The following is a 27,768-nucleotide window of genomic DNA, read 5'->3' on the forward strand; positions in this document are numbered from 1 at the left end:
ATAAGTAATCATTCAAAATTGTCTTCATTTTCAGTATCCTGTTATGGGTGCCGGCAATCAAATAGTGCAAATATTCCAAGGTTCTCAATTCATTACACAACAACCAGCTGTTTCACAACATCAGGGGCAACAACAGCAGCATACTTCAGGGCAGCCTCAGCAGCTACAAAACCGTCAAACGATCATATCGCATTCGCCCCAACCGCAGCATATAGGCTCTCAATCGTTGCACACGTCTCATCATCAGCAGTCCCAACAGCAACAGTTCTTTCAACAGATTATTACATCTTCTCCGTCCTCGAATACATCTCCGTCGCCATCTGCACAGGTAACCGTTGCCGGTGGTGCAGTCATCATTGGAGGACATAAACATCAAAAAGGTCCACAGCAAATCTTGCCAAAACCAGTGACTCCATCGGTATCTCCCTCGCCTGGTTCCGCACATCAGAGCCCACAGCAGCAGATGCAGCCAACCTATAGTCCTGTATCGCTGAGTAGTTCTATCAGCAAGTCGATTATGACGCAGCCTAAAACTACGATTGTAAATCACATGCCAGCACAGATTCAGGTGACGCAAACAGCTACTGGTGGTCAATTTGTTACTCAGTCAGGCTCACAGCAAGCTCCGCAACATCAGACCACTACACAGCAGCCACAGTTGGTGGCGACACCGCAGACGACTCCAACGGCAACATCCACGCCTGCACCATCGGCGACACCACAAAATGGAGGTTCTATACTACTGCCAACTGGAAATCTGAACGCACAACCCCTTCTGCTCAATCAAATGCCGGTTATCGTTCAGCAAAATACTCCCCAAGGTGTCCAGCTGATATTGAGGCCTCCAACACCGCAGATTGCTGCACCAAGCTTGGTGATTCACAATTCGAGACCACAACTCCAGCAAACACAACCCCAACAAGTGCTCCGAATATTGAATAATGGTGCAATGCAACTGTCAGCTGCTCCAACCTTTATTGTGTCTTCTCAGGGGAACTTGGTGCAACAGAATATACCTGGGTTAAAAACCAGCCAGGGAGTTCCGTTAACCCAAATTCAAGGCTTGCAAGGTCAAAGGCAGCCACAACAAATCACGGCCGCTATAAATCAACATTTGCTCAGTCAAGGTGTAGCTCAAATTCAGAATCTGCAGCTAAACGGTAATCTGACCCAAATACAGGTGCCAAATGGATTGAATGGTCAGCTATTGACCACACTGCCAGCACAATTTCAGCAAGGTGTGGGTGGGTTCAGCTTGCAAAACCAGAACATAAACTTAAATCAATTAGGGAATACAAATTTTTCGCAACTAGCAGCTGCTGCTGCGGCAAGCGGAGCAACCTTTACTTCACCTCCTCCTCCAACGGTGCAGACTTCTACACATCAAGGAGATATTGTGAGTACTCAGAATATACAGTTTACAACGGCACAACCTGGAGGCACCATAACCGTTAGTGCCCCCGCTCAGCAGCCATCGCATGGCCATTTAATTGCTAATTCGTCAATAGACGGACAAATGCAAACCCATTTGCAAATCAACTCATCGATTACGTCCCAACCAATGCGACATCCAACTCCTATAATGACGACTGCCGGAGGGCATCAGGTCATTGTGACCGATGCCAAAGGGCAGCAACATCATCTACAAAATCATCAACCCCAAGCCCAGCACCATTTTTTTAGCGGAAGCACAATCCAGCAGGCACCTGTACAGATACAACAACAACAACAACCACAACAACAACATCAACAACCACAGCCAAAGTTTGAACCCGAGAAACCCAAAAAAGAGCGTAAGAGTAAAAAGAAGAAAGCTGTCCAGCCTCCGATAGCAACTGCTGCTCCCATTATAGTGACACCTAGTCCTGTAGTGACGAGCCAAGCGTCAATGATCAGTGCTGCACCGATCTCAGCTACTCCGACACCGACAAGCTATACTGAGCCCATGACGTCACCACCGACGTCCCCAATGTTTACCAATACCCATACCGCCTCTGGGAAGCTAGATCTGGCAAATCTAATGAAAATTTCCGGCATCGGTATCGAGGACGACGATTTCATGGACACGGAAGAACCGCCACCTGCTCCACCACCACCACCTTTGGTGCAAACTCAACCCAATCTATCATCCCAAGACTATGCCAATGTTGTGATACAGAACGATGCGGTTGTCAAAGATCAGATTATGTCTCCACCGCCGGCACCATTGCCGCCGACTACCACCGATATTATGATCACGATTCCGGCCAGTGCAGCCGGATCCAACGTCGATTTTCCCTACACGATCTCGATTCCTACCTCGGGACTTGATGGCCAGGATGTTCAACCAAAGACATCGAGCGAAATTCAACCAAAGCCACCAAGTTCACAGCAACAACATCAACATCCGCCTGCACCACCTCCACCACAACAGGCTCATCAACCCGCTCAAGAACCTCCCCCTTTCATGATAACTATTGACCCCTCCAGTGATCCCAATTCAGCTCAACCGTACACGATCTCAATCCCTCGGATGTCAGGAAGCGGTCTGGATGATACCAAGGTGGTCAGTGTAGCAACTGTCGCACCGACACCAACTGCAGGCACAGTAACTTCAAGCACATCAGTGATCACCAGCACTCAGCAAAATACGTTCTGCGTGAACAGTTTGATGAATAATGTTCTGAACACGCAGGTTACTCCAACACTGCAAAGTCAGATCAATGAGATTCAGAACCAACTAATACAGGCGGCAGCCTCTTCAACAACTACCATGCCGTCTTCCATTGCTGTGATAAGTCAAAACTATATGGTACATCAAAACCACCCACAAACACTGATATCAACATCCAGTATGAGTACACCGATCGTAACAACTACATTAACATCACCAGTTACAACTTCAATGGTAATTTCTCCGAGCAAACCTACGGTCACCCCATCGAAAAAGAAATCCGGAGGCAGTAAAAAGAATGGGAAAAAAATGGTGGATAAAACTATTGAATCGATCAATACGTCCGTTCCGACACAAATCGGAAACATTCAGATCTCCCAGATTGACGGTACAACAGTAAATAATAATAAGACTACAAAAGGTGCAATCAATAATCAGATTCAAATAACGCCTATACTTGATAGCAAAGCGGCGGCACAGCAGTTCTCGACTGGAGTTCCATCACAAACGCAAGTTCAGTCAAATCCAACACATTCGGTGCAGGCACCACAACAAACCATCCAAGCAGTGGTGAGTCAAGCCCAAGTTCTGCCTCAATCTGTAACGCAAACCCAGTCGATGCAAACCCCTCAACCAATGCAGCTACCACCGCCTCCACCGCAGGTTCAACAAACGTCTGCGCAAGGTATTCTTTCGCAACTTACGGGAGCATTGAGCCTTTCCCTCGCGGAAAATGGTCATCTGATCCTTAAACATGACGTTAACAGTCCCCAAGACAGCCAATCTCAAATGATACTTCAAGCAATTCTGTCCGGTGCTTTAGGGAATGTTAGTTTGGTTAATGAACCATCGAAACCAGTGCCAACGACCATCTCAGCACCAGCAGTTTCTCATCATTCTCCAGTGTCAGCTATTCAGCAGCCTGCGAAAACAGTTGCCGCTGTTAGTGGGCAAATTCAACATAAGAATGTAATCGTTACCAGTTCACAGAGCCAGCCAACGTCGGTTGGACAGTACATGCCAGCATATAATTCACACACATCCAGCATTGTTACGTCAGCTAATTCTGGACATGTTATGCAGCAGCAACATACGCAACCACCACAGCTGATCCATCATCAGCAGGTTATTCACTCGCAACCATCGAACGTTACCCAAAGCTTGAAAGAAGTGCGAAAGCATGAATCAACCCCTCTCGAGCCCCCTCCACCTGTGCCTCAACCGCCACCACCTCAACAGACAATAGTCCTCAATTCAAACGCGCCAAAACTTGTGGAACTTCCCAAAATTGAACCCAACCAGCAACTGTTCTCCCTAAATACTCTCACGAATCAGATCACCCAGTTGAGTCCAGGCCAAACCACTGCTGCCCTGGGACCAATGGAGCGCTTGCTCATCGTTCCAACAGGAATAAATTCCCAACAATTGGCTCAATGCTTGCTACAAGGGCAGATTCATTTCAACAACATTGGACCAGTTACACAATCCAGTGAGCCGAAGCAACAGCCTCCACAACCACTACCACCGCAACATCAGTCAGTCCCTCAACCGGTGTTCCAACATCAACAACAACATCAACAACATCATCAACAACAACAACAACAACAACAACAACAACAACAACAACAACAACAACAACAACAACAACAACATCAACAACATCAACAACATCAACAGCAACAGCAACAACAACAACAACATCAACAACAACATCAACAGCAACATCAACAACAACATCAACAGCAACATCAGCAGCTAGTGATTCAGAACAATCCCAATTTCAAGCCAACCCAGACACATGTGACTATGCCTGTCATTCCGAACAAGCAAGTGGTGAACCATCAGATAAAACCGGAAAAACCGAAGCGGAGCCGATCTAAAAAAGCCGACAAACTACCAGCCAAGCAGAGTTTGGTGAAAGTAAACCCGGTGAGCAGTGGCCTACCACCCAACGTTATCCTTCAACCAGGGCAGCATGCTCAACCGATTCTGGCTGAAGATGGTACTAAAATTGGAACGAAAATCGTTGGCACGGTTAATCCAAACAATTTTGTAACTAATCCAGTACCAACAGTGTCGGCACCGCCCATTGCACAGGTTCAGCCACAACAGCAAATACAAATTGGCAACAACAAGACGATAATCAATAAACCAATGACCACAGCGGTTGTCGCTGCCACCGGAGCAACCCAGTGCAATAATCTCATCGTGACTCATGCCAGTAATGCAGCTAACGGGACAACCGCTAATAACAGCAGTACTCTTAGTATTAGTAACAACCACAGTAGCAGTAGTAACAGTAGTGTAAATGTGTGTGTTCAACCGAATAACGTTTTAAGTGGTAGTAGTATAAGCACTAGCGGTAGTAAGAAAGGAAAAGTCCAACCCCTTCCGTCGCCGCAACCGATGATGAACCAAATGCCTCCCCTGGTTAGCGTTAATTCTGGAGCAGCCCCAACGACGAGTTCAACCGTTGGAGCACCCAGTTTAGTTCCCCGTGTTCAGACAATCCAGCTGACGCCTCAAAAGCAGCAACTCCTCAAAAACGTCCAACAACAGATTCAAACACTATCGGCAAAACTACAGAACAAAAACCTGCTTGCTACGTTGACCATTCCGGCGGATTTTGATCCAAATAATCCAATCTACAACAAACCACTGCCCATACTAACAAACATCCAAGGTATGTCGGATCCAGAAATAACGCAAGCTCTTCAAAGATTGTTCATTGAGCAGCAAAAGATCTTAGCCACAGGGAAAATAATTCCAACGATTCCAGCAGGGCATGCTCTAGCTGTGGCAGCTGCAAATGCTCCACCTCCTCCGGCACCAATTTCTGGAACGATGATTCCCGGTGGAGCTATTATCAGCAGTGAACCAAAACCTCAGCAGGCTATTGTTTCTCCAATAACCGTTACGCCTTCTTCGGCTAATGCTGCTTTGTACCAGGGAGGAGCTAACATACAAACTACTCCTACGCCAATACAGATAAGTTCTCCGCAGGTTGTGAAACAAGATAACATGATTCCTGTCTCTTCGGCATCGAACTATCCAAGTTCAATTGTAACCAGCAGCAATTCATCAATGTCTATTACCATCACCAATAGCATGGCTATTCAGCAGGCGAGAGGAACACAGCCGAAATTGAGTGGTACACCGATCACCTCGATCATTCCTATAAGTTCCTCACTTCCGCCACAAACAAGTGTAACAATCACGCAAGCTCCCCAGATTGTCGGTCAATCAATAGTAAAATCAATAGCAAAGTCAACGCCTTCACAGCCTCAACAACATCAGATCATTCTAAACAATAAAAATATCACCAGAACCAGTACTCCCAGTAGCATTCCGATGCCTTCGCTGGTTCCGACGCAAACACACCATCTTCAATCTATGAGCGTCACAAAGATTGAGCTTCCGCCAACTCCGCCACCATCGCTGGTGTCTACTCAAAATCGGTCTAATACTCCAGTGCCTCCACCGCTGGTCCCTACTTCTATGCCTATCGGCATTCAAAGCAAGAACTTCACTGGCCAATCCATAGTGATAATGAGTGGTTCTCAAGCCATCCTAACCAATGCCCTTCCTCAAAATTCAACCGGTACTGGTATAAATTCCAAAACATCACTAATGCCAACATCTGCAGGAGGGCTAACCATTCAGGCTAATCCATCGCTTCAAATTCAGCTGCAGCAACCCCAACAACCTATGAACATTGTTCCACCACCTCTCATTACGATGACTTCTTCAACTGCACCGACCCCTCCGATTGTAACTTCAACTGCTGCCAGTATGCAGCAAGCTCCCATTGTTGCAATGCCAACAACTGTTTCAACAATCACCACAACTGTTACGACAAACAGCGGGGAATGTGGCCAAATACCGGTCGTATCCTGCAGCAGTAACCCGGTCTTGGTTTCCTCCAGTGTAACGACACCTGCTACAAGCAGTGCCAGTTGCATCACTGTAACGCCACCAATTCCGACGATAGTAACCACGACCATTCCAGGCAGTACGAAGCCTGTCGTAGTGCCGCGATCAAGTTTGTGAGTGTGATATTGAACTTGATTATTCAAATAGCTGAAGCCATCCTTTTCCAATCAGTAGCTTATAACTTTATTTTTCTTTTTGTGTTCCAAAATAGATTCGAGCGACAAATCTCAGTGGATCAAGATGCGTGCACGAGACCGGATACCACTGCGCCTTTTGCTAGCAAACAAGATGCTGTGAAGCGGCTGATTCGGTACCACTGTATGTACGAGGAACGCTGCGAGGAAAACGAAGTGGAAGAACATACATTTCAATCTATGGCCCAGGAATTTCCAATCGTCTACAGGAATATGCTCAACAAGTATCAGTACTTGTTGATGCAGGAATCAACGGTGAGGCTGATGCATGTTCATTTCGGTTTGATTTTCTTTAATGTTTCTATTTGATTTTTATTCAGCGTCACGTCCGTACGGCCGAACTGATGATGGTCGACCGCATGCTGAATTCGGATGTGAAGGACGAAATACTGGAGATGCAGCTGAAAATCAACGAGTACATGAATCCAACTGTAAACGAGCTTCATTTGAATATCGAATCTCAACAGACTCTACCGATGCACCAGTTACATTCACCAAATCAATCGTCGCTACCAGTTACGGTTGAAGAGTATAAAATTAAGAAGGAAGAATTAACATTTGCCAATTCACCAATGCCCCCACAAAATTCAACGGACGGTTCGTTCTCGTGTAGTGCTCAACCAAGCACCTCGAACGCTTATCTATCAGGCATCAAAACAGAAATCAAGTCGGAAGGAAATCCTACGGAAGAATTAGTTGCATACCGGCATCATAGCAGTGCTCAGCATGCCAATCAGCACTATGCTCCACCTCCTCCGATGATGGCAAAAAGCAACATCATCCGCCCATCAACCGATCTGCTCAAAAAGGAGATGGATAGTTTTGACGACATCGAGAGCGAGATAACTCCCAGTTTCATAATGAAAAAATGTGATAGCATCCCACCGGCTCTTCAGATTCCACCTGCTCCACCATCATTGAGCTACTTCAACCATGTGGGTGAGGGCCACTGTTTGAGCCAGAATCAATCGAGCAATAGTGACGTGCCTAAGTCAAGCGAATCCTACGACGAGTGGTTATGTATTCAAAAGGAACTCAACTACATACCCAGCGAAAGGCGTGATCATTCTGTTAAAAATGTAAAGAGCCCGGAAGAAGAGATAATCGAAAAACAGTTGGATGATCTGTTCCACCCTTCTAGTGAGGGTAAGGACAGTGATGTTAGTCGAAGTCAGGTGGATTCACCTCTCGCCGATTTCTTCAACACCCATCAGCAAGATTCCGGTGTAGGAGGTAGCGCCGGGGGATCCAGTGTGCCTTCGGATAAGTCTGTTGAGAATCGATTGGAGGCGTTATTTGGTAGTACACCTCTACACAACAGAAGTTCGGAAGATAACTCACCAGAAGCGGCCGAAGAAAAGCAATCCGACATGATCGAAACGAGGTTGGAGGCGTTGTTCCAGAGTGGTGAAAGCGCTCTGGACAACGCCAGTTTTCTGCATAAAACGAATAATTTTGAAATGATCCAGACTCAGATTACCCAGAAACGACATTGGAGTGCAGCGGAGTGCGAGTGGGAAGATAATGCAAGTCCTGGTAAGAGACAGTGCCTACCTGGAAGCAATAGAACTCACGACGACGACCACCGGTGGCTGCTCGAGTGCACTCAGGGTCAAAATCAACCTCATTCAAATCATTCCATCGGAGGGATTCGTGGTCACTCACAGGTTCAACAGGATGTCAATGCGCTCGCCACAGGTAACAATCATATTCTTAACGATAATGGTGATGGTAATGGACACATACCCAACACTAACACTAGTACTAGTGGTAGCACTACTAATACAAAACGCACTTCCTGGAATGGTGATATCCTTCTTGCTTCGGCGACCGGTGATCTCGATATGCTCGACACTAACCTCAGTCTAAGTTTGAATAATCTCAACAGCATGTGTGGTTCGGTGGGTATAATGACAAACGATGTTCCTTCCTCGCATCATGGGTCTATCTCCGACCATAAGACATCCAAAAATTGCTTCCATTCGCCGGTTCTCGGTGGAGAAAACTGTGATGATACTAATCTAATTGGTCTTGGAACTGGTGGTGGTCTTAACAATTCTAGTCATTCTCATAGTCATAGCGGCAAGTTAAACTATCTCGATCGTGATCTTCTAGGGTTGGATGGATCAAACGACACTTCCAAACAATCCCACCAGCACCAATCTGCGTCCCACTCCGCAGTCAGCGATCTACAACATCAGCTCAATCACATAAACTTTGATGCAAGTGGAGGACAGCTGAATTTTGAAGAGGACATCAACCGGCAGGTTCAAAATGCCATCGACTCTATCCTGAACCTGCAGAGCAACGATTCCGAAGCTGCTCTTCATTTTTCCATCGACCAATCGTTCCTGGCGGATAGCCCGCAGTCCATTCAGCGACCGCCGTCTTCAAACAAACGAAAATACCATCATATCACCAGGATAGATGACATAAGTGACTGTCTGGGTGCGGTCATGGATGAAAGTGGTGATAATTCGGGTGTTCATCACCATCAACAGCAGCTTCAGAATCATTTTAACCACGTACAGATACATCATCATCATCATCATCAGCAGCAGCAGCACCACCAACAGCAACCACAGGGATCAACAACGGTAGCAGGCTCTACTACGGTCGACGGAGCGGGTGCTGATGCAACGGTCAAGACGATTATCAAATCGTGACAACTTTCGTCCATTGGCGGAGGTGCCGGAGGAGGAACGTTGGTGGTTACCGGTCCGTCGGTAGCCCCAGCGTCAGCAACGACAGCGGCAGTGTGAAGTACTACCGACCACAAATAATCGGAACATGTTTTAGTATCAATGGAATTTAGTACATTTTTGGTCAAGATTTATAAGGTTCACGTGCTCGGGGAAGTGGGTTCAAAATGTGTATGTTGTGAGTTTTAAAACATCGAAGTGAATAATTTCAAAATATAGTGTATGGTGGTAGGTGCGATAACGCCGCAGGCCTTGTCATCATTCTGTTTGAGTAGGTTAACTGAAATTTCTTTTAACTGAAAGTTCGCTAACTGAAAAAAGTTTCAGTTATATAGGACGGTTATCTGTATTTTTTTTATTTTCATATGTCAAGATGAACACCAGGATGAACATTGATGCATTTTAAATGCATTTGACAACTGTTTAGGCACATGAAAATCATTTCAGTTAGCGAATGCCGTAGAGTGTAAACGTCAAACGGCAGGGAAATGGATTATGTGTGCCACGATTGGTACTTCCAACTAAGAAAAAAAAAATAGATGGCACGGTAATACCAACCGGTGGAAATTAACGATTTTAAATAGGCTCACTACTTGACTAGCTTATTGATCCCAAATACATCTATAAGCGTACCCCATTCTAGTCGAAATTCTAGTACTACACTATTTTTGTTTTGATTTGCTATGAAAGTTTGACCATCGAGTTATAAAATTATCGGGTTATAGAACATAAATCTCATAGGAAATCGCCATTACAGTATGGAAATTAATACTTAGTTTAGTTCTATAAATCGATATCGAGTGGACATCGAGTTGTAGAGAATTAACTGCATTTCAAAACTCCAAGAACCTGTAATCAAACTAATTACGTACACAGGATCTTTAATTCAAGGCCTACAACTTACTGCCGTAAAATCTTGATAAATTTGCAGCACATTTGTAGCTGGAAATAATAAATGGGCAAAACTTCGGTTCAGTAGTGGGGAAAAAATTAAAAAAATGTAAGACAGGTTTAGAAAAGTTTTTCCACTGGAAATCTTCAAATGCCCCTAATGATATTGTCGAAAACTTGGCATAAAATAAAATCCACTCGAAAATAGGTAGTACGTCATTTGGCATAACGCCGTTAGACATAATACTATTTGTCTTCATCGAACATGGCTTTTTATCATGATCTGTTCTTCAAAAAATATTAAAGAACAGCTCATGTTGAAATAAAGGGAAAATACCCATTGAATGATAATTTTCCCTTCTTTCGGATATACACAGATATTTCCATTCCGATACATTACGAGACTGCATGGTGTCTCAAAAGATTCAAAATATTCTTATAGTGGGTTGACTTCAACAACCGAGGACCGTTCTAAGCCTTTACCATTTATGCATTCGTATACAGGGCTCTTAGCCATTTGGCTTAATGGCCGTTTGGCATAACCTTACTTACTCCGATAAATATATATTTGCCATTTAGGACTTCAACGGAATATGAAAGCACAGCTCAAGGTGAACAAGGTAACATAATTATATAACCTTTTCACCTTAAAAATGAGATATTGCTCACATTTCGTCATTTCTGGTCTATTTAGGGAACACAACTTCCAATTCATTAGCATTTGGTTCTAGCATTCCATTTTATAACGGTGGAGGAAAATTCATGCGGAGTTTTTAAAATAAAATAAAAATGCGTGGAGTAGGGGAAGTGTCTCTAATGTTGGCCTATGGATCTAAGATTGGGCCCATCGCTAAAAATCTGCTATTTATCAATTTTATCTAGAGGAACGCGTTATTGGAACGTTACTAATGGATATTTTTGGTTGCTATTGAAAATTTAGTCGATTACTGAATTTATGTATGGGCCCAAATTAGGGACACTTAGGCCGACATTACCTGCATTTCCCCTATAAATATTTTTTTCAAAAAAATTGTTTGACCCCAAACAATAATAAACAAATAAAATTATTTCACAAATTTGTTTCATTTAAAATCAACACAAACACATTTGATTTGCGATAACATATTTATATTTATATAATTATATAATTATATTTAACTGGCAGTCTAGCGCATAAAGTATTCGTCTACATACGTTTTTATTCAATGTAGTCTTGAGAATAAAAGCAAAAAGTGAATATTAATACTTAGTTAGGTTTCCCTTTGAATCTTTAACTGCTTGCAACTTTCGTGGCATGGATCTGACCAAATTAATTATATGATTTGAGTAGTAGCTATACTGAAGATCCGAGAGATGTCGCCCCTTCAGTGGTAGGAAAGTCATTTTTGCAGTATGGAGAATATCAGAAAATCCACGATTTGTGACTAAACCTTATCACCATAGTAATGTACTCGCGCAATTTTTGTGCATCTAAAACTGCCCATAAAGACGATAATGAATAAAAACTGAAAATTTCCATGCATTTTCAAATGGTTTCCTACCATTCCCATACATTCGAAGTGACTGGCCCTCTGGATGTGGATGATGTCAAAAACAACAAAACATGATTGGTTGTGACGCAGGATGAAATGTTGTCCCATTCTTTTTTCAAAGCTTGTTTCAATTCATTTTTATTTGAAACATGCCTTTTCCTAATATCATCATCCAGTATCTTCCAAAGATGTTCAATTGGGTTGATGTCTGGGCTCTGTGGGGGCGTTTTAAGTTGTTTTGGAGTATTATATAGCAGCCACAGCTTAGTATTATAATCTGTGTGATCATTGTCCTGTTGAAAGATGTAGGATCCTTGTAATCCTAATTTTTCAGCAGTGGCACTCAAATGTTCTTTTAAAATGCGGATATACATCTTATGATCCATAATACCTTCAACAAAATGTAATTTTCCCACACCTACAGCACTCATAAACCCCTACACCATAACAGACCTTCACCATGTTTCACAGTTGGAACAAGGTTCTGCGTCTGCATCACAGCATTTTTCCCCCGCCATACCGTGCGTCGGCAATCTGAACTAAATATGTTATACTTGCTTTCATCCGAAAATATGACACGATTCTAAAAGTCTTCATCCTTCAAATGGTGTTCCTTGGCAAAATCAAGTCGTTTCTTACGGTTTGTTTCATTCACCCAAAATTTCTTGCGAGCTACTGGGCCATGGTACCCATTTTTTTGTGCAGGTATTTCTAACTGTACTGGTACATACTATACCTTGATTCCTCTTCGTTCTTACTCACTAGCAAGCTTTGGTGCATTGGTTTTAGGATTTTTCTTGATTTCCCGTACAATAAATCGCTCATCCTTGTTTGATCTACGCCCGAGGACAACCACTCCGTGGTTTATTTTAGAAGGTTTTTGCTGTGCAGAAGCGATTAATAATCGATTGAACAGACAGACGGGGTCTGCCTATAAGCCTGGATATCACGTACGCTGACTTGCACTCGTTATGAAGACGCAGAATAAGTCTCCGTTCGCTCTGGGTCGTCTCTTTTCCTTTCCGGCCCATGTTGCTAGCTTTTCTACTACAGCGACTATACCATAGAGGTAACTCTAAGACTAGTAGGTCCCGAAGAAACGTGCTCAAGTTTTTGGCTCAGCTCTGGTACTATCTTCGGTCCTAAGCTAATCGATTCATTCCTCGAAACATAGGAAAATCCAATAACCCCTCATTTTATCTGTCAAAATTTCATAGCGAATCAAAACAAACATTGTATAGTACTAGAATTTAGACTAGAATGGGGTACGTTAATCGATTAGCTTGGGACCAATAGGCTAGTCAAGAAGTGAGCCAATTTGAAATCGTTAGTTTCGTATTGATTGTTGACTATACCTTCCTCAGATAGCTTTCAAAACAACAATACTCATTGTCCTGTCATTTAGCACTCTACTCCGAAGTACTAAAAAAATGCGTTAAAAGAGGTTTTGACAGTTTAACATTTCAATGCAACGAATACTCTTAATGTGGACGAATACTTTTTGAGCATGCACATCAGTAAGAATTATCCACTAATCGTATTCTTGTCACCAAATGTATTGGTTAATTTTCTTCAATATGTAAACACTAATGTTTTTTCCTTGTCCCCAAAACACTGAAAACGGACCCAGTTCTAAGAAATATGCTGCTAGACGAATACTTTTTGCACCCACTGTATGCTTCTATACGGTACCGGTGGTTAAGTAGTAAGCATGACTGCTTTCTCACCCCAGTGTGTCGGGGTTTAATCCCAGTCGGGTTACTGGGATTTTTATAAGGCGACGAAATCTCTTGTAACGTCCCCCTTCGGAGAGGATATTAAGTCGTTGAGCAAGGCCCATGCGTTGATGGGTTCGATAGAGTTGCCTCTCTGGCACTTGATTGCTGTCAGTGATTAGTAACAAATTGGCAATCGACGCTTGTCGAGGATTGGCACTCGATTGTGGTAGCTGACTGTGGAAAACAAAATTTCCTGCTACACGAAAACCGCTTAAAACACGTTCCTAGTCTGAACTTGGCATAATAGTAGTTTGATGCAATCTTATGATGAATATCTGCTTTGTAGTTGAGTCATCACCAAATTAGAGATCACAGATGATGGCAGTATTGTGCCTCAAGAAATTGTTACTCTATGATGGCAATAAAATATCTTCGACCGGACCGAACAAGCAACCTATGTTTTGTAGAGCTGCTCCTTTCTTAACTGAGAATACGCGGAATTTTAATATAATTTAAGTTTAGATAACCACACATCCAAGTATGAATGAAGTGATTTTCACTCTTATCACACCCATATATATTTAACATAATTTCAACTCTTTGAAGCATTCGGTGCTATCCGTGCGTCCACTCTGTAAACAATCTACCAAAAACCCTTCAATTAAAGTCGCAACAATAAATTTAAAATTACATATTGTCAGCGAATCCAAACACATAACCGGAGAACTTTGAGATTTGGGCGTAATTGTTACCTGTTTGTAATCTCGAAGTTCTCCGGATAAAGCAACCAACGATACAGACAAAAAAGTTGCTACGACTACCATGACAAACTCGCTCTGTAACATAGCTCGATCGGAGTGGTAGAAGGATAATGATATATTGCTTGCTTGCTTTGTTGCAATATACACAATATTACAATATGAGGACATAGTTTGATCTGAATCGAGAAAAGACATAACAAAAAAATTCCCATTAACACACGTGTATCATCTTCGGCTTTACTTCGTGAAGCAGATTGCTAAAAATTTGCTCGTTTCTTTCTACCGCCCTGAGTGAGCTGTGTCGCATGGGCTGCTTGTCATGAAAAAAAGGAAGAAGATTATTTTACAAACAGACGTTCAAACTGGAATCGATTTTGTTGAAAATGTTGGGTAAACTTTTTAAATTAAAATACGTTAGAAATGGCTTGCTCACTAGCGCCACGTAGGTTACTTCTGGAGTGGATTTTGATGGAACGAAATCAATTCAACGAGGATTCTGAATATGGACCCAATTGGGACTGCTAGATCTAAAATATCCATACCCGAAGAAGGTAGTTTAACCTAAACAAACCAAATCGTTACAGGATAAAACATCTCGCAGCTTGTGTCCAAGTCAAAAATAAAAACTTACTTCTGACAGCTGAATGAAAATTGCGCCACCTTGATGCTTATTGCCACTTGAATATCTCATTTGAAATTACGGTTACGGAGTTTTACACATGCCGAGATTCAAGCATGAATGTCTATCTGTGATTATATCATTATTGCTTTCCACTTCTGACATAGCGTTATCATTCGGTTCGTTGCTCGCTTGTCATTTTGTCATTTGGAGATATTTTTGATTCCTTGCATATTGGTGAGGACTACAACCAATTCACAGTGGGCCAAATGTACAATCTAGCTGAATAAAATTAATAACTCCTAAGCGTGACGACTTCTGCAAAGTTGTTCTGCTATAAAAGACCTACTTTGTGAATGAGAAATGTCAATTCAGTGGAGCAGTCAGTTCTATTTTGTATCTTTTGAACAAAGCAATTTACCGATTTGGTTCCTCCGATAAAGTTGTCTCAGAAATAACGATTAACAAAGTTGCTGAATATTTCGAAATAGTCAGAGCTAATTAATGTCGAGTTTTAGTTGATTTTGTAAAACTACAACAAATATGTAGTTTAATCTGTTTTATTTTATTATGTCGTCCACAACATTCACCTTATTTTATCTTAAACTTGTAAAAATTTCACAACGGTACTTGCTTGAACTTTTTCCTTTGGCGGTTTATGTAAATGTACTTTTTTCACGGGTTTCAACTTTATCTTCAGTCTGGGATGCTTATAAATCAGGAAAAATATAAACTGGCCTGTTTGTTTAAACAACTATCGCAACGGACTGAAAAATCGGTTTTATCAACATTTAATTTTTGTTTTCTACATAACTTCGGCGGTAGGCTGTGGAATTTTGACGTCAAGTTTCTACAATGCCAGAGAGAAAAGTTTCCTTTTGGCACCTTGGTGGATGAGTTTCGAACTATATGCTTAAGTCAATAGATAGTCCTTTTTTAGTGAGAAACTTTGCTGAAGACACGGAAATTCTCTGATTCAGAGCTATTAAATTTTATTCGCTAGATTGCTTTTCTGACCCACTGTGGCAGTTAATTCCTCAACAAAAGTTTGGTTTAAATTTACATCAGGAAAACCTAAAAATCAAGTCTCCGAAATGCTTCAATTTGAAGCTATTATTTATGTCAAATAGCACAGTATTCCTGATCCACTGTGCTCGAAATGTGAGATTTTAAGATAGTTCATGTATCTAATAATTTTGCAGTGGTATCATCACTAATCATATATTTTAAGCTACAAAATTTTTTCACATCCAGCTAACGGATGTTCAATAAAAGCTAGTAAAAAATTTTTTTTTGACAAATTCAGTATTTTTTTTATTGAAAACATAATGTTTATTCTTCAAAAAAACGTCAATGAATATTGGAGAAGGGGCCCTGTTCAGCCGTACGACGCAACTTAGTCGTGATGCTCTCACAAGAGCGCTGGACGGCACTGAAATCATTCTCATTTTTTATTGAACACCCGTTATTTCAATTCTCCATTTCTCACTTTAACTGATATTTTGAATCCACATCCTACAACAAAGCACGAAAACCTATAAATTCCAGTGAAAAAAGCAACAAATATCAATAAGACAAAGGTTAAAGCTCAAATTTATTTCTATTCGTTTGCTAGAACCTATAACGGAGTCAATTTAAAGCATAGTTGAGCAATATTTTCCTAATACAAAACACTATCGGGGATTTTCATTCCAAATTTGAATTAATTGAAAACTGACAATAGATACCCATTTGCTTTGCTTTGATTCTTATTTGATTCGACTATAAACAACAACAAATGATTAATTTGGCTATCAGTTTTTTTTTTTTTTCATTTGATGAACTTGCATTACCCCATCAAATTTGATTAGGGCTATTCTATATATGAAATTCATATATAAGTACCTTCTTATAGTACTAAGGGAATGCCACAACCAATATCGACTGCAGGGAATGAAATTAGCTCAACCAGAAACAGAAAACGAGGTTACTGATACCATACCAAGACAAGAGGAAGACTAAATGCACCTAGTATGAGTGATTTGAGTGCAAACGTAGCACACCACCGGGAGCAGTGAAATTTTGTACAATTTTAATATTCAGTTCAAGGCCGAACTTCTCATCGAGTGTAAATCTGACAAACATTGGAGGACGAGTTATTCGATTAAAAGTTGTAAGTAGTAATTTAGCAGCTATTGTGTTAAGAAGGAGGGTTTCCTCGCTCCCATTCTTAAAAGATGAAAGTATCCCGTTAACCGCATTGAAATGTACATAGAACCCTCTAAAAACGATATCAGAAACAAAACTCATTAGAAAGTATGATTTTGAACCTTCAGCTATCGCTGATGCGACTTAACTACTTGGTAAGTCATACATGGTAACTGAATTGATGGAATTTAGTTTTTCAAGTAGCATACAGGATAATTTATTGCAAGTAAATCTAGTAGAGAAAATCTAAGCTACAATAATAAGATGGATTGTAGAATTTAAGGATCCGTAGTTTTTAAGACAAATGAAGAGCTAGAAGAGGAAATCTTTTAATCTGGAAGACAAAGGAAAGATTTTAAAACTAGACACACAATCACATTCACGACATGTGTATAAGTTGGGGTAGGACTATCTTTCAAAGAAATAAAAAAGAGTGAAAACTAAATTTAAGCAAAAATAGTTACAGTTTTCTCCTCCATTGGTGAGAGGAACTGAACAGAAGAAACCAAGAACTTTAAGTTTGTGAAGACTTTTTTGCTTTAATATTTTTAGATAAAAGTTAGTTGGACGCGCGGATACAAAGTAAATATAGTTGTATGGATTGAGTTTCGCTATCAAATAAGTAGGTAATCTGCCCTTCGTATATTTTTTAAAACGAATTCATAATTTAATATTTATGTTGAAATATCAAGAGTGAAAAATCAGCCGAGGAAACTGATGCAGCTTAACCATTCAGTAATGTTATCGTCATTATGGCGGGTCCTGTTTGACCTTATACAATGAGCCCCCAGCCAAATTCGGCGAATACTCTAAGAGTGTGCGCTGAAGCCTACAATAGGAGGGATTAGATAAAAAGAAAACACACTAGCTGCAAACAGCGAGATGTAACAGACTAAACAAAAGAAACACTAGTGAAATTGATTGGTCCGTAGTTGTCCTCTTTGCTTGAAATAATATGTTAGATTGTATTGTACGCTCCCCTTTTTTTGGTTAGTATTATTTCTGTCGTCCATCTTTGAGTGCATTTTGAAGAACTCAACGATCAATGAGATTCATATGCGACAGAGCGAAATTGCTGCAAAGCATTGATCATGTATAAAGAAATAATGTTTAAAGAAAATTGAAAATAATTATAAAATAATAATAAAACAGATTTTTATTCAAAGCTCCAGGAAGTGATTCATCATCCGAAATCCATGACATACTCTAATGCAGTGTTGGGAAAATATCAAAAAATCAAATATCACCAATGCCCACGATCACGCTTGATTTTCGTAGACAAAAATCAACAAGCATACAACTGCCGTTGATTTTGCAAGCTGTGATATCGCAGCTCGGAATATCACGCTAACAAAACTCACCAGCTGCAAATATCACCAAACTGTGGTGAGATTGAATTTCATGATTATTGCTTTACACCCGCATGCAGCCGAAACTTCCATAAGCGGCTGGCAGCACTCCCTTCGTGTCTACCATCGGTGAAGATTAAACTATACTTTCTCTTTCTAAGATAACGATGTTGAATGGAATCGTTTTTGTGTTGAGTCAACTCTCAACTTGATTTTTTCACGTTGTGAATAGTCTCGCAATATCAAAGGAGCTTGTAAAATCAATATCAAACATGATATTTTGTTCCAATATCACGCGTGATATTGAGAGTATATTAGAGCGGAAAAATATCAATTAATTGATGATTTTGCCAACACTGCTCTAATGCCGTTGCATTTTTCATAAATGTTGAGCACCTCTCACGGTGGAATATTTTTGTTTGCTTAACACATGACGTTTATGAACCTAAAAAGTTAATATTGCTACCTTTTCGTCAGTATTCAATGTTTTTTTTTTTATGAAACAACTTTCGATCGATCAGCATTTAATCACATAGTCGAGCAGTTTTGGTACGTCTACCAGCATTTTTTTTTTTTTTTTTTTTTTGAGAGAAATAAATACCTACTCTGTATTTCGAGTTTCTAGAAGATGTTTTAATATATTATTCCATGGTTAAGTTCGAGTGCTATACACTACGAAAAAGTCAAGTAAATTTTGGTGCCCTAAGACCGGCACATGCAAGAAGCCCTTATAACATAAGCATCTGCTAGAAGAATCGAGAAGTTAAATTCAATCAAGCGCAGTTTTCAGTTTCGGAATACTTAATTTTACATAACACGTTTGTTTACGTTCCATGTTTTATATCAAAGAGATGGATCACTAGGGTGGTTCAAAATATTGATTATGCTCCACCATTCATTCCAAATTAGGTCCTGATCATTATCCCAAAATTTGAGGTCATTTGAAGTTTATATGGGAATTACTATGGGAAAAGTTTACTTTCAGTTCTTCGCGTCCTAGAATGTTTATATAATTATTTACGTGTAAGATCTGTACTAATATCCTAAGCTATTTTTTTTCTAAAGTCCACTTTTTGATTGAACGTCTGGATAATTAGTTATTAATTAATTAGGAACATGACATACTCCATCTGCTCAGTAGGCAGCATTGGTGTACTTGGCGCAAAGAATAGGACAATACAATCCAGGCTGCTATGTCATAGTGGAAAATACAGTGATGTCCTGAAAGCAGCCGATTCATCATATCAGACAATTATCGGCTTCGAAATAAATCAATAACTAATTATCCTATCGTTCAATCAAAAAGTGGTCTTCAGCAAAGTTGTAGCTGAGAAAAATCAGATAGCAAGCTTACACGTAAATAATAATATAAACATTCTAGGACGAGAAGAACCAAAAGTTCCCTTTCCCTATAGTAATTCCCATGTAAACTACAAAGGGCCAGTGCAGTATGATATCGCATCCAAATGAGCTCAAATTTTTGAAAAGTTATCAAGACCTGATTTAGAATTAAATGAGCTTGGCGGAGCAAAATCGATATTTTTAACATCCTTAATGGATCACGTCACTTTTAAAAATAGTTATTTCTAAGTGTGTAGGAAGCGTCATATCAAACAACTCAAACTATATGATTCAATGGTTCTAGTTTTCATATGTGTTAAGATACAGAAAATAGGTACTTCCCCCCGAGGGGGGCGACACATCTTAATCTCAATTCTAGATGCTCAAAAAATCTCACAAGCGAATAAATCTTCGAAAAATCTTCTTTCATTTCTCGCATCTACTTGCATCGCGGATCATCTTTTTGCAGGAAATCTTCAAAATCGTGATAAATCTTCTTTCTATCTACTCAGCGTACGCGCAGCTAGACACAGCAAAACACAATATTTCCTGCATCGTAGATAGAGTCGCCCCCCTCGCTTCCCCCACTACCTTCCCCATGGACATGGAGGTTGACGGTACTGAAGCAAAGGGTTATGTTTAATTTCTTTATCACCCATATTCTTGTTTTCTTTGGAACCGTATTTTCCATACAAAAAAACTCTTTTTTTGTAAGGAAAATACGGTTCGAACGAAAACGATAATATGGGTGTAGGTATATTTGCAACGATGACGATTTCATATTGTGACACCTATCACCTTCTTAATGCTTCAGTATGCCTCAAACGATTAATTCTTGGTTGTTAATAGAACTTCCTTGATGAAATCGGCTGCTTCATGCAGACTGAGCAATTCTGAATATAGTATCAGATTTGTTCTGTATACAGAGGAACTGGGAGGGCTGATTAGAAACGTCTCACCAATAAAATAATGATCTTTTAATAAATTTTGCATATCACTTTATTAAAATTTTGTTTTATTTTAGCATATTATTTTTGTTACAGTCAATTGGCATTAGCATACGATACAAAAGATTTAATATTACTTGCTCGTTTTTGCGTAAAATAATCAATAATACCATTCTTTATTCTTTATTGGGAGCAGGGAAAATCCCATTTGAGTGGAGCTTATAAAAACTTTTTTTCTCAAATGGGCATAAAACCTCCTCATCTTTTCGCATCAACAGAACAGTACAGTATCATTTGGAATACATTATTAACTTAAGACTAAACAAAATACGACCTTATTGTTATTAATGGAACGTGACAGATGAAAGTCGAAGACATGGTAACAACGGTTGAACACACGACACATCCCGTAAAAAAAGAACCATAGAGGTACAATGAAATGTATTGTAACCATACAATAGGATTTATTGTATTCACAATAAATCGTGCTGTCCTCAACAATAAAATAACTATAGAATTTATTGTTTTCACAATAGAAACTATGGTAAATGGGGAAATCTACAATAGAACAAGGGGGTTGTTATGTATCTTAACCATACGAAAAATCACTTTTTCCAGAACAAACTTGAGCCATTTACCATTAATTGTATTGTTGTTCCATTGTTGAAAATCCTTACAATATGGAACGTATTGTACATCTATTGTAATAACAATATGTTGAAATTTCTTGTACAATATACGTACAATAAGATCGATTGTTGGCAATAGATTTAGTTGTAATTGTATTTTATTGTATATAAATTGTATGGTTATTTTTTTCCGGGATACTACTAAAAGGCTCATTATAGCCATAATTAGTACGGAATGTCGATATACGCATAAATTGATGAGAACGGAGAGTACGACGACGAATATCAAAATTCAACTCACGTAACACTGTAGGATCTATGTGAGATTGAACAACATCAGATATGAAACAAGCCTTAGTGACATTCCTACGAACCTTCAGAAGGTCAAGGTCAATTAATCTACAACGATCTTCATATCTAGGGAGATTATATGGATCATTCCAACGCAAACGTCGAAGAGCAAAGCGAATAAACTTATGTTGGACAGCTTCTACTTATTGTACGCTGTTCTGATAGTAAGGAGCCCAGACCACAACTGCATAATCCAATGTAGAGCGAACTAAAGAACAATACAGGGTCTTCAAACAGTGAATATCAGAGAATTCTTTTGCAGCACGAAAAATAAAGCCCAGGCATTTAGAAGCTTTGGAGGTTATATATCCTACATGATCTTTAAAAGTAAGTTTGGAATCTAAGAGAACACCCAAATCCTTAACTCTTGGAGGTTAAAGAAGAAGCTCACTACTTGACTAGCCTATTGGTCCCAAGCAAACGATTAACGTACCCCATTCTAGTCAAAATTCTAGTACTACGCAATATTTGTTTTGATTCGCTATGAAAGTTTGACAGATAAAATGAGGGGTTAGTGGATTTTCCTATGTTTCGAGGGGTAATCGATTAGCTTGGGGCCGGAGAGAGTACCAGAGCTAAGCCAAAAAGTTGAGCACGTTATTTCGGAACCTTCTAGTCTTAGAGTTACCTCTATGGTAGTATCAACAATCAATACGAAACTAACAATTTTAAATTGGCTCACCACTTTAGTAGCCTATTGGTCCCAAGCAAACGATTAACGTACCCTATTCTAGTTGAAATTCTATTACTACACTATGTTTGTTTTGATTCACTATGAAAGTTTGACAGATAACATCAGGGGTGTGTGGATTCATGCAGAACATGCAGGGGTGAGTAATAGCTTGGGACTGCTTGGGACCGTTGTTCTGGTACTGAGTGAGCCAAAAATAATAATGATTTTCTTCGGGACCCAGTGGTCTTAGAGTTACCTCTATGGTAATGTCCCAATTTTGTCAGCCCCCTGATGAATTTAGGGCTGACAAAATCGGGACATTTTTTTTCGCTTAATTTTTTTAACATAATATCTTTAAATGCTGTTTGATAATGCAAGATTTATGTTTTAGGAATCATTCAATATATACGAGCCCATTTAGGGGGGGCGGGGGGAGCTGGAATTTCAAACTTTTCGTAAGTGTCATATAAGGAAAGACATTCCTATATTGATGGTGTGGAGGGGGGGGGGGTGGCTAAATGGACTTAGGTAAGAATTGAATGGTCACTCAATGCATATGTGGTTAAGTATTTTCTGTAGAACAACAATAATAATACATAGTGCATAATAAAGACTTACATATGTCCCATGGACCCCATATTAAAATTCTCCAAATTTGTAGAGAAAAAAAAACACACACACAATTTTTTCATAAAGTTATTGAATATGATTAAATAATCAATTGACTATTTCATCACATGGGCGAAAATCGTCCCAAACTACGCTACCAACATTTCGAGCCACGAAATTCGAGGAATTGTTCACAAAATAAATGGTTCTGCTCTCCACTGTCGCACTCTTCTCTTTTGCTCTGTATTTTCTGCCATAGGCTCTACCCCTTAGGGGTCATGCACAAAGTATGTCACGCTGTTAGGGGGGGGGGGGGGGGGTCTGGAAACCGTGACGATCCATACAAATATAATTTATGCTCCATGCAAAAAAGTGGATGTTTATTGAAGTTAATCTCATACCATATCCAAAATCTTGTGCTTTGGTACATTAGAAACACAGCTTTGAGCTTCGTGCATAGTGTGAGGTCATTCGCTGAGCTGTGTGTGTGAAAGTCCACAAATTTATGTTAAATTTATGTACAGACCAATTTTTGGAAGTTATTTTTACGATTGCATCGTATTGGGCTTGCATGAATCATTGTGAACAGGTGTGCTTTCGCTCACGGAGAATTAGTGGACTTTCACACTCTAATAAAGGGCGAACACGAAATTATTGCGACACCGAAAATGTCATGCAAATTTTCTTATAATGTTTAGAATCAAACCAAAATTTTAGGGTAGTTTTATACATACCGTGCCGATTCAAATTTCGGACACTTAAACTCGAAATTCGGACACTTTTAAAAGTTGATTATCTCGGTCGAATATGATCCACATGTCTTGTAAATTTTAAATTTTTTTGACTAGTGTCCTCCACGATCATCTAACATTATTACTTTGTTTCTAACTGGATGTAATATTTAATTAAAAATGAAAGTGTCCGAAATTTGAATCGTCCGAAATTTGAATCGGAACGGTATATTTACTTCAAAAATCAAAAGAAAAGTTAATCGATGGAGCCTTGAGTGTAAAATTGAACGCATTTTCGCTTGATGCCCTTCATCAAAGTCTTTACAGTGTCATCCGGTACCAGTTTCTCAGTTTTTTTTTTCCATTTTCTTAACATGTCCTTCTCGTCTTTGACTGTCTTCTTCCTCTTCCGAAGTTCCCGCTTCATTATTGCCCAGTACTGCTCCACCGGGCGCAGCTCCGGACAGTTTGGCGGATTCATGTCCTTTGGAACAAAATGGACAGAATTGGCCTCATACCACTCCAGGACACTTTTAGAATAGTGGCATGATGCCAAATCTGGCCAAAATAGCGGAGCTTCGTCGTGCTGCTGCAAGAACGGCAAAAGGCGCTTCTCGAGGCACTCAGATTTGTAGATCTCGCCATTTACTGTGCCCTTTGTCACGAAAGGCTCACTCCTCAGTCCGCAAGAGCAGATGGCCTGCCAAATGAGATATTTGGACGCGAACTTCGACATTTTCTTCTTCTTAAATTTGTCGTCCACATCTTGCCGGTGAAAAACTCCAACCCCGGAATTTGCTTAAAATCGGCTTTTATATACGTTTCGTCGTCCATCACACAGCAGCCATATTTTGTCAGCATCTTCTCGTAGAGCTTCCGTGCCCGAGTTTTAGCCGTCGATCGTTGCCGCTCATCGCGGTTTGGGAAGTTCTGTACCTTGTATGTATGTAGTCCAGCTCTCTTCTTTGCATTCTGGACGTAGCTCTGCGACATGCCGATCTTTTTAGCCAAATCACGGCTTGAGACGTTGGGATTTGCTTTAATCATCCGCTTCACCTTTCCCTCCGTCTTTTTGTTCTCCGGTCCCGGTTTTCTTCCAGCTCCTTTGCCGTGGTCCAACGTCAACCGCTTCAACACTCTGGAGACGGTTGAATGGTGAATGTTCAACATTTTCCCCAACTGCCGGTGCGACAGGTCAGGAAATTCCAGGTGTTTGGAAAGAATTTGTTCTCTCAACTCGCGTTGGTTCACCTCCATTTTCGTTGAATCGGAAAACACGACTTCGAGTTTGACAGCATGTACACAATACAGATCAATGAGAAAGTGTGCAAAATTTGGTTGATTTTTAACCAATTACAGAAAGTCTTGAGCACCGCTGAAAGAAAACAGAGGTTTGTAGTTTGTACATAGTGAAAAGAAAATCTATACATAAGTGAATTGTAATTCGAAATTTTAAACTGTTCTTCAACATGAAACAGGTAAATATGGAGAAGAAGAAGCGTAATTTGCTGAGCCTCAAGGATAAAGTAAGCATTCTTTGAAATCTGGAGGACAAGGGAACGACAAAGGCAGACATCGCTAATAAGTTCAACATCCACCCGACAACTGTACGAAAAAATACAAAAGAACGCAGAATCCATACTTCGAGCAGCTTCAAACCGGAACTGTCGGCGAACTACCAACTTCAAATATGTTTCGTCAGGTGCGTACAAGGATTTGGAAAACACTTTGTTCTTGTGGTTCCTTAATCAAAGGCGTGCTAACAAAACTGTATCCACGACAATGATCATTTTAAAAGCCAAGTCATTTTCTGCACGTTGTGGTGTTCCTGAATCTTTCAAGTTTTCACGGCACTGGGTTCAAAATTTTAAGGTTAGATATGGAATTCGAAAACTCAAAATCTGTGAGGAAGTACTGCAAGTGATTCAGGAAGTATTTCAAGCTTCCTTGAACAATTTCACGAGGAAATTTTGCGGCGTGAACTGACAGCACAAATGATTTATAATGCGGATGAGTCAGGCTTGTTTTTCAAAATGCTTCCATCTGAAACACTCGTTGGCCCAAGTGAACAAAATGCTCCAGGCCGAAAAATTATCAAGCAACGCATAACTTTCATGCCCTGCAGTAATGTTACAGTCGACCACAAACTACGGATGGTAATCATTGGAAAATCTCGCAATCCTAGGGCATTCAAAAATGTTAAGCTACCCGTCACATATCTTGCATCCAAAAACGTCTGGATGACCCGCGCTGTTCCAAACTTGGTTCCACAGTGACTTTGTACCATCAGTACGCCAATTTTCAAATGAACATAGCAATCCACCGAAAGTTATTCTACTGTTGGACAATTGCTCAGCGCATCATCTAAATGACGAGCTTACAACTGATGACGGTATGATCACGGTAAAGAGCCTGAATTTATGAAGAGACGACATCTTATCCATTTGACATGTATTCTGCTCGATTGGAATGACTTTTCCTATGACTTTGACAGATAATCGAATGTTCCAATTTTGACATGTCGTCTCTTTATAAATTCAGGCTCTTTAGATCATGGTGTACTTTTTGCCTCCAAATGTGACAGCCATGATCCAACCCATGGACCAAAATGTCATTCAAAACTGCAAGCTTCTATATCGTGAAAAGCTTTTGCTTAATGTTATGGCTCACAGTAACGAAATTGACATAGACCAATGTTTGAAGCAAATTTCATTGAAGGATGTAAGTTTCTGGAAGCACGATGCCTGAACTGAATTGCGAAGTACAGTGATCCAACAGTCCTGGAAAAAAATCGGTATCATTTTCGATGATAACTGGTTCATGAAGACGATGTTTCCCTTTCATTTTTGCTGAACATAAAAAATCATAAGGAAACCATCATCATGCCACATAATACGGAGGAGCGCTATGCTAGTAAAACATACACGGATGAAGACATTTTGAAAATGGTGCTGGATGATCAGTCAGCAATGGAAGAAGCACTGGAACCAGAACTAAACCTGTCGGAAACACCATCAGATCCAGAATCAACAGCATCGACCTCTCATGAACTAAGTGAATCACCTGGAGCTATCAACGATATTGAAGCAGTACGCATGTTTGACAAAATAATTTATTGGGCTGATTCCTCAACTCTCTCTAAATCGAAGACATCATTTTCTTACGACGCATTAGGGAGCTTGCTATGAAGAAATCGATTGAAGGTTAACTTTCAAGTGGCTCGTCATGCACATTTTCGGTTATGTTTTTAATAATGAAGTGTTGTTTCTTTTATATCATTGACTGAAGGTTCGAATGTAGTTGAAATTTCATCTGGAGAATAAAACATAAAATCTCATATTTTTTGTATTACATAGCAATTGTCACTGGTTTCTGCTAAAATTTATGAATCTGTTAACCTACACAGTTTTGCACAAAACGTCTTTAGAATTACAACTCGACAATCTAAGGCTTTAGTTTTTATCAATTTTCAACCATAAACTCTTCTAATTGAACTTTTCTAATCTTTTAAACAACTCAAGACCCTCATGTGGAATGGGTGTACACCTACATCCTAAAAGATGTTTCTAAATAAACCTTAGCCAAGTTGAACTTTCCCGAAGATGTTGTCGGTTTGCGGGGCGCCTACAAAAGTTTGTTTACAAAAAGCTTATAGATCTTGAACGTTAGATTGATTCAGAAACATAGTTAACATGCAAACATATGTCAGTCAGCACAACTGTACTTTATTCACATTGCACACACGTCGCAAGTTAAGTTTCAGATGCAATAAAGAAGTAGCCACATACACGCACACACACACACATAACGTACATAATTTTCAACTAACCCCTCAACCCCCCTCCCCCCTGCTTTGATCTTGCCACCACTGCACATTTAATTCTCGAAAAATGTCATTATTGAGCCCGCCAATCAATAAAATACGAATACGACTGTACAAAACAGTCC

The 27,768-nt window shown here is 40.1% G+C and overlaps 1 protein-coding gene across 5 annotated transcripts in view; it reads left to right on the plus strand.

Annotated features, from left to right (window-relative positions):
- Positions 1-27,768, plus strand: part of LOC135704918 (mucin-2-like) — a 418,648-nt gene that overhangs the window by 93,128 nt on the left and 297,752 nt on the right. For 3 of the 5 annotated variants that reach the window (XM_065226456.1, XM_065226458.1, XM_065226459.1), the window contains exons 6-8: positions 35-6,699; positions 6,798-7,035; positions 7,101-11,168. In XM_065226456.1, coding sequence (XP_065082528.1) covers positions 35-6,699; positions 6,798-7,035; positions 7,101-9,446 — 9,249 coding nt within the window. In that variant the 3' untranslated portion in view covers positions 9,447-11,168. Of the gene's footprint in view, positions 1-34; positions 6,700-6,797; positions 7,036-7,100; positions 11,169-27,768 lie in introns of those variants that run through there. The other 2 variants (XM_065226460.1, XR_010517810.1) reach the window with 2 other exon arrangements.

The sequence above is a fragment of the Ochlerotatus camptorhynchus genome, unplaced genomic scaffold (genome assembly GCF_037179485.1).
Source record: "Ochlerotatus camptorhynchus isolate MF236.1 unplaced genomic scaffold, CSIRO-AGI_Acam_v1.1 ptg000251l, whole genome shotgun sequence".
Taxonomy (NCBI): Eukaryota; Metazoa; Arthropoda; class Insecta; order Diptera; family Culicidae; genus Ochlerotatus; species Ochlerotatus camptorhynchus.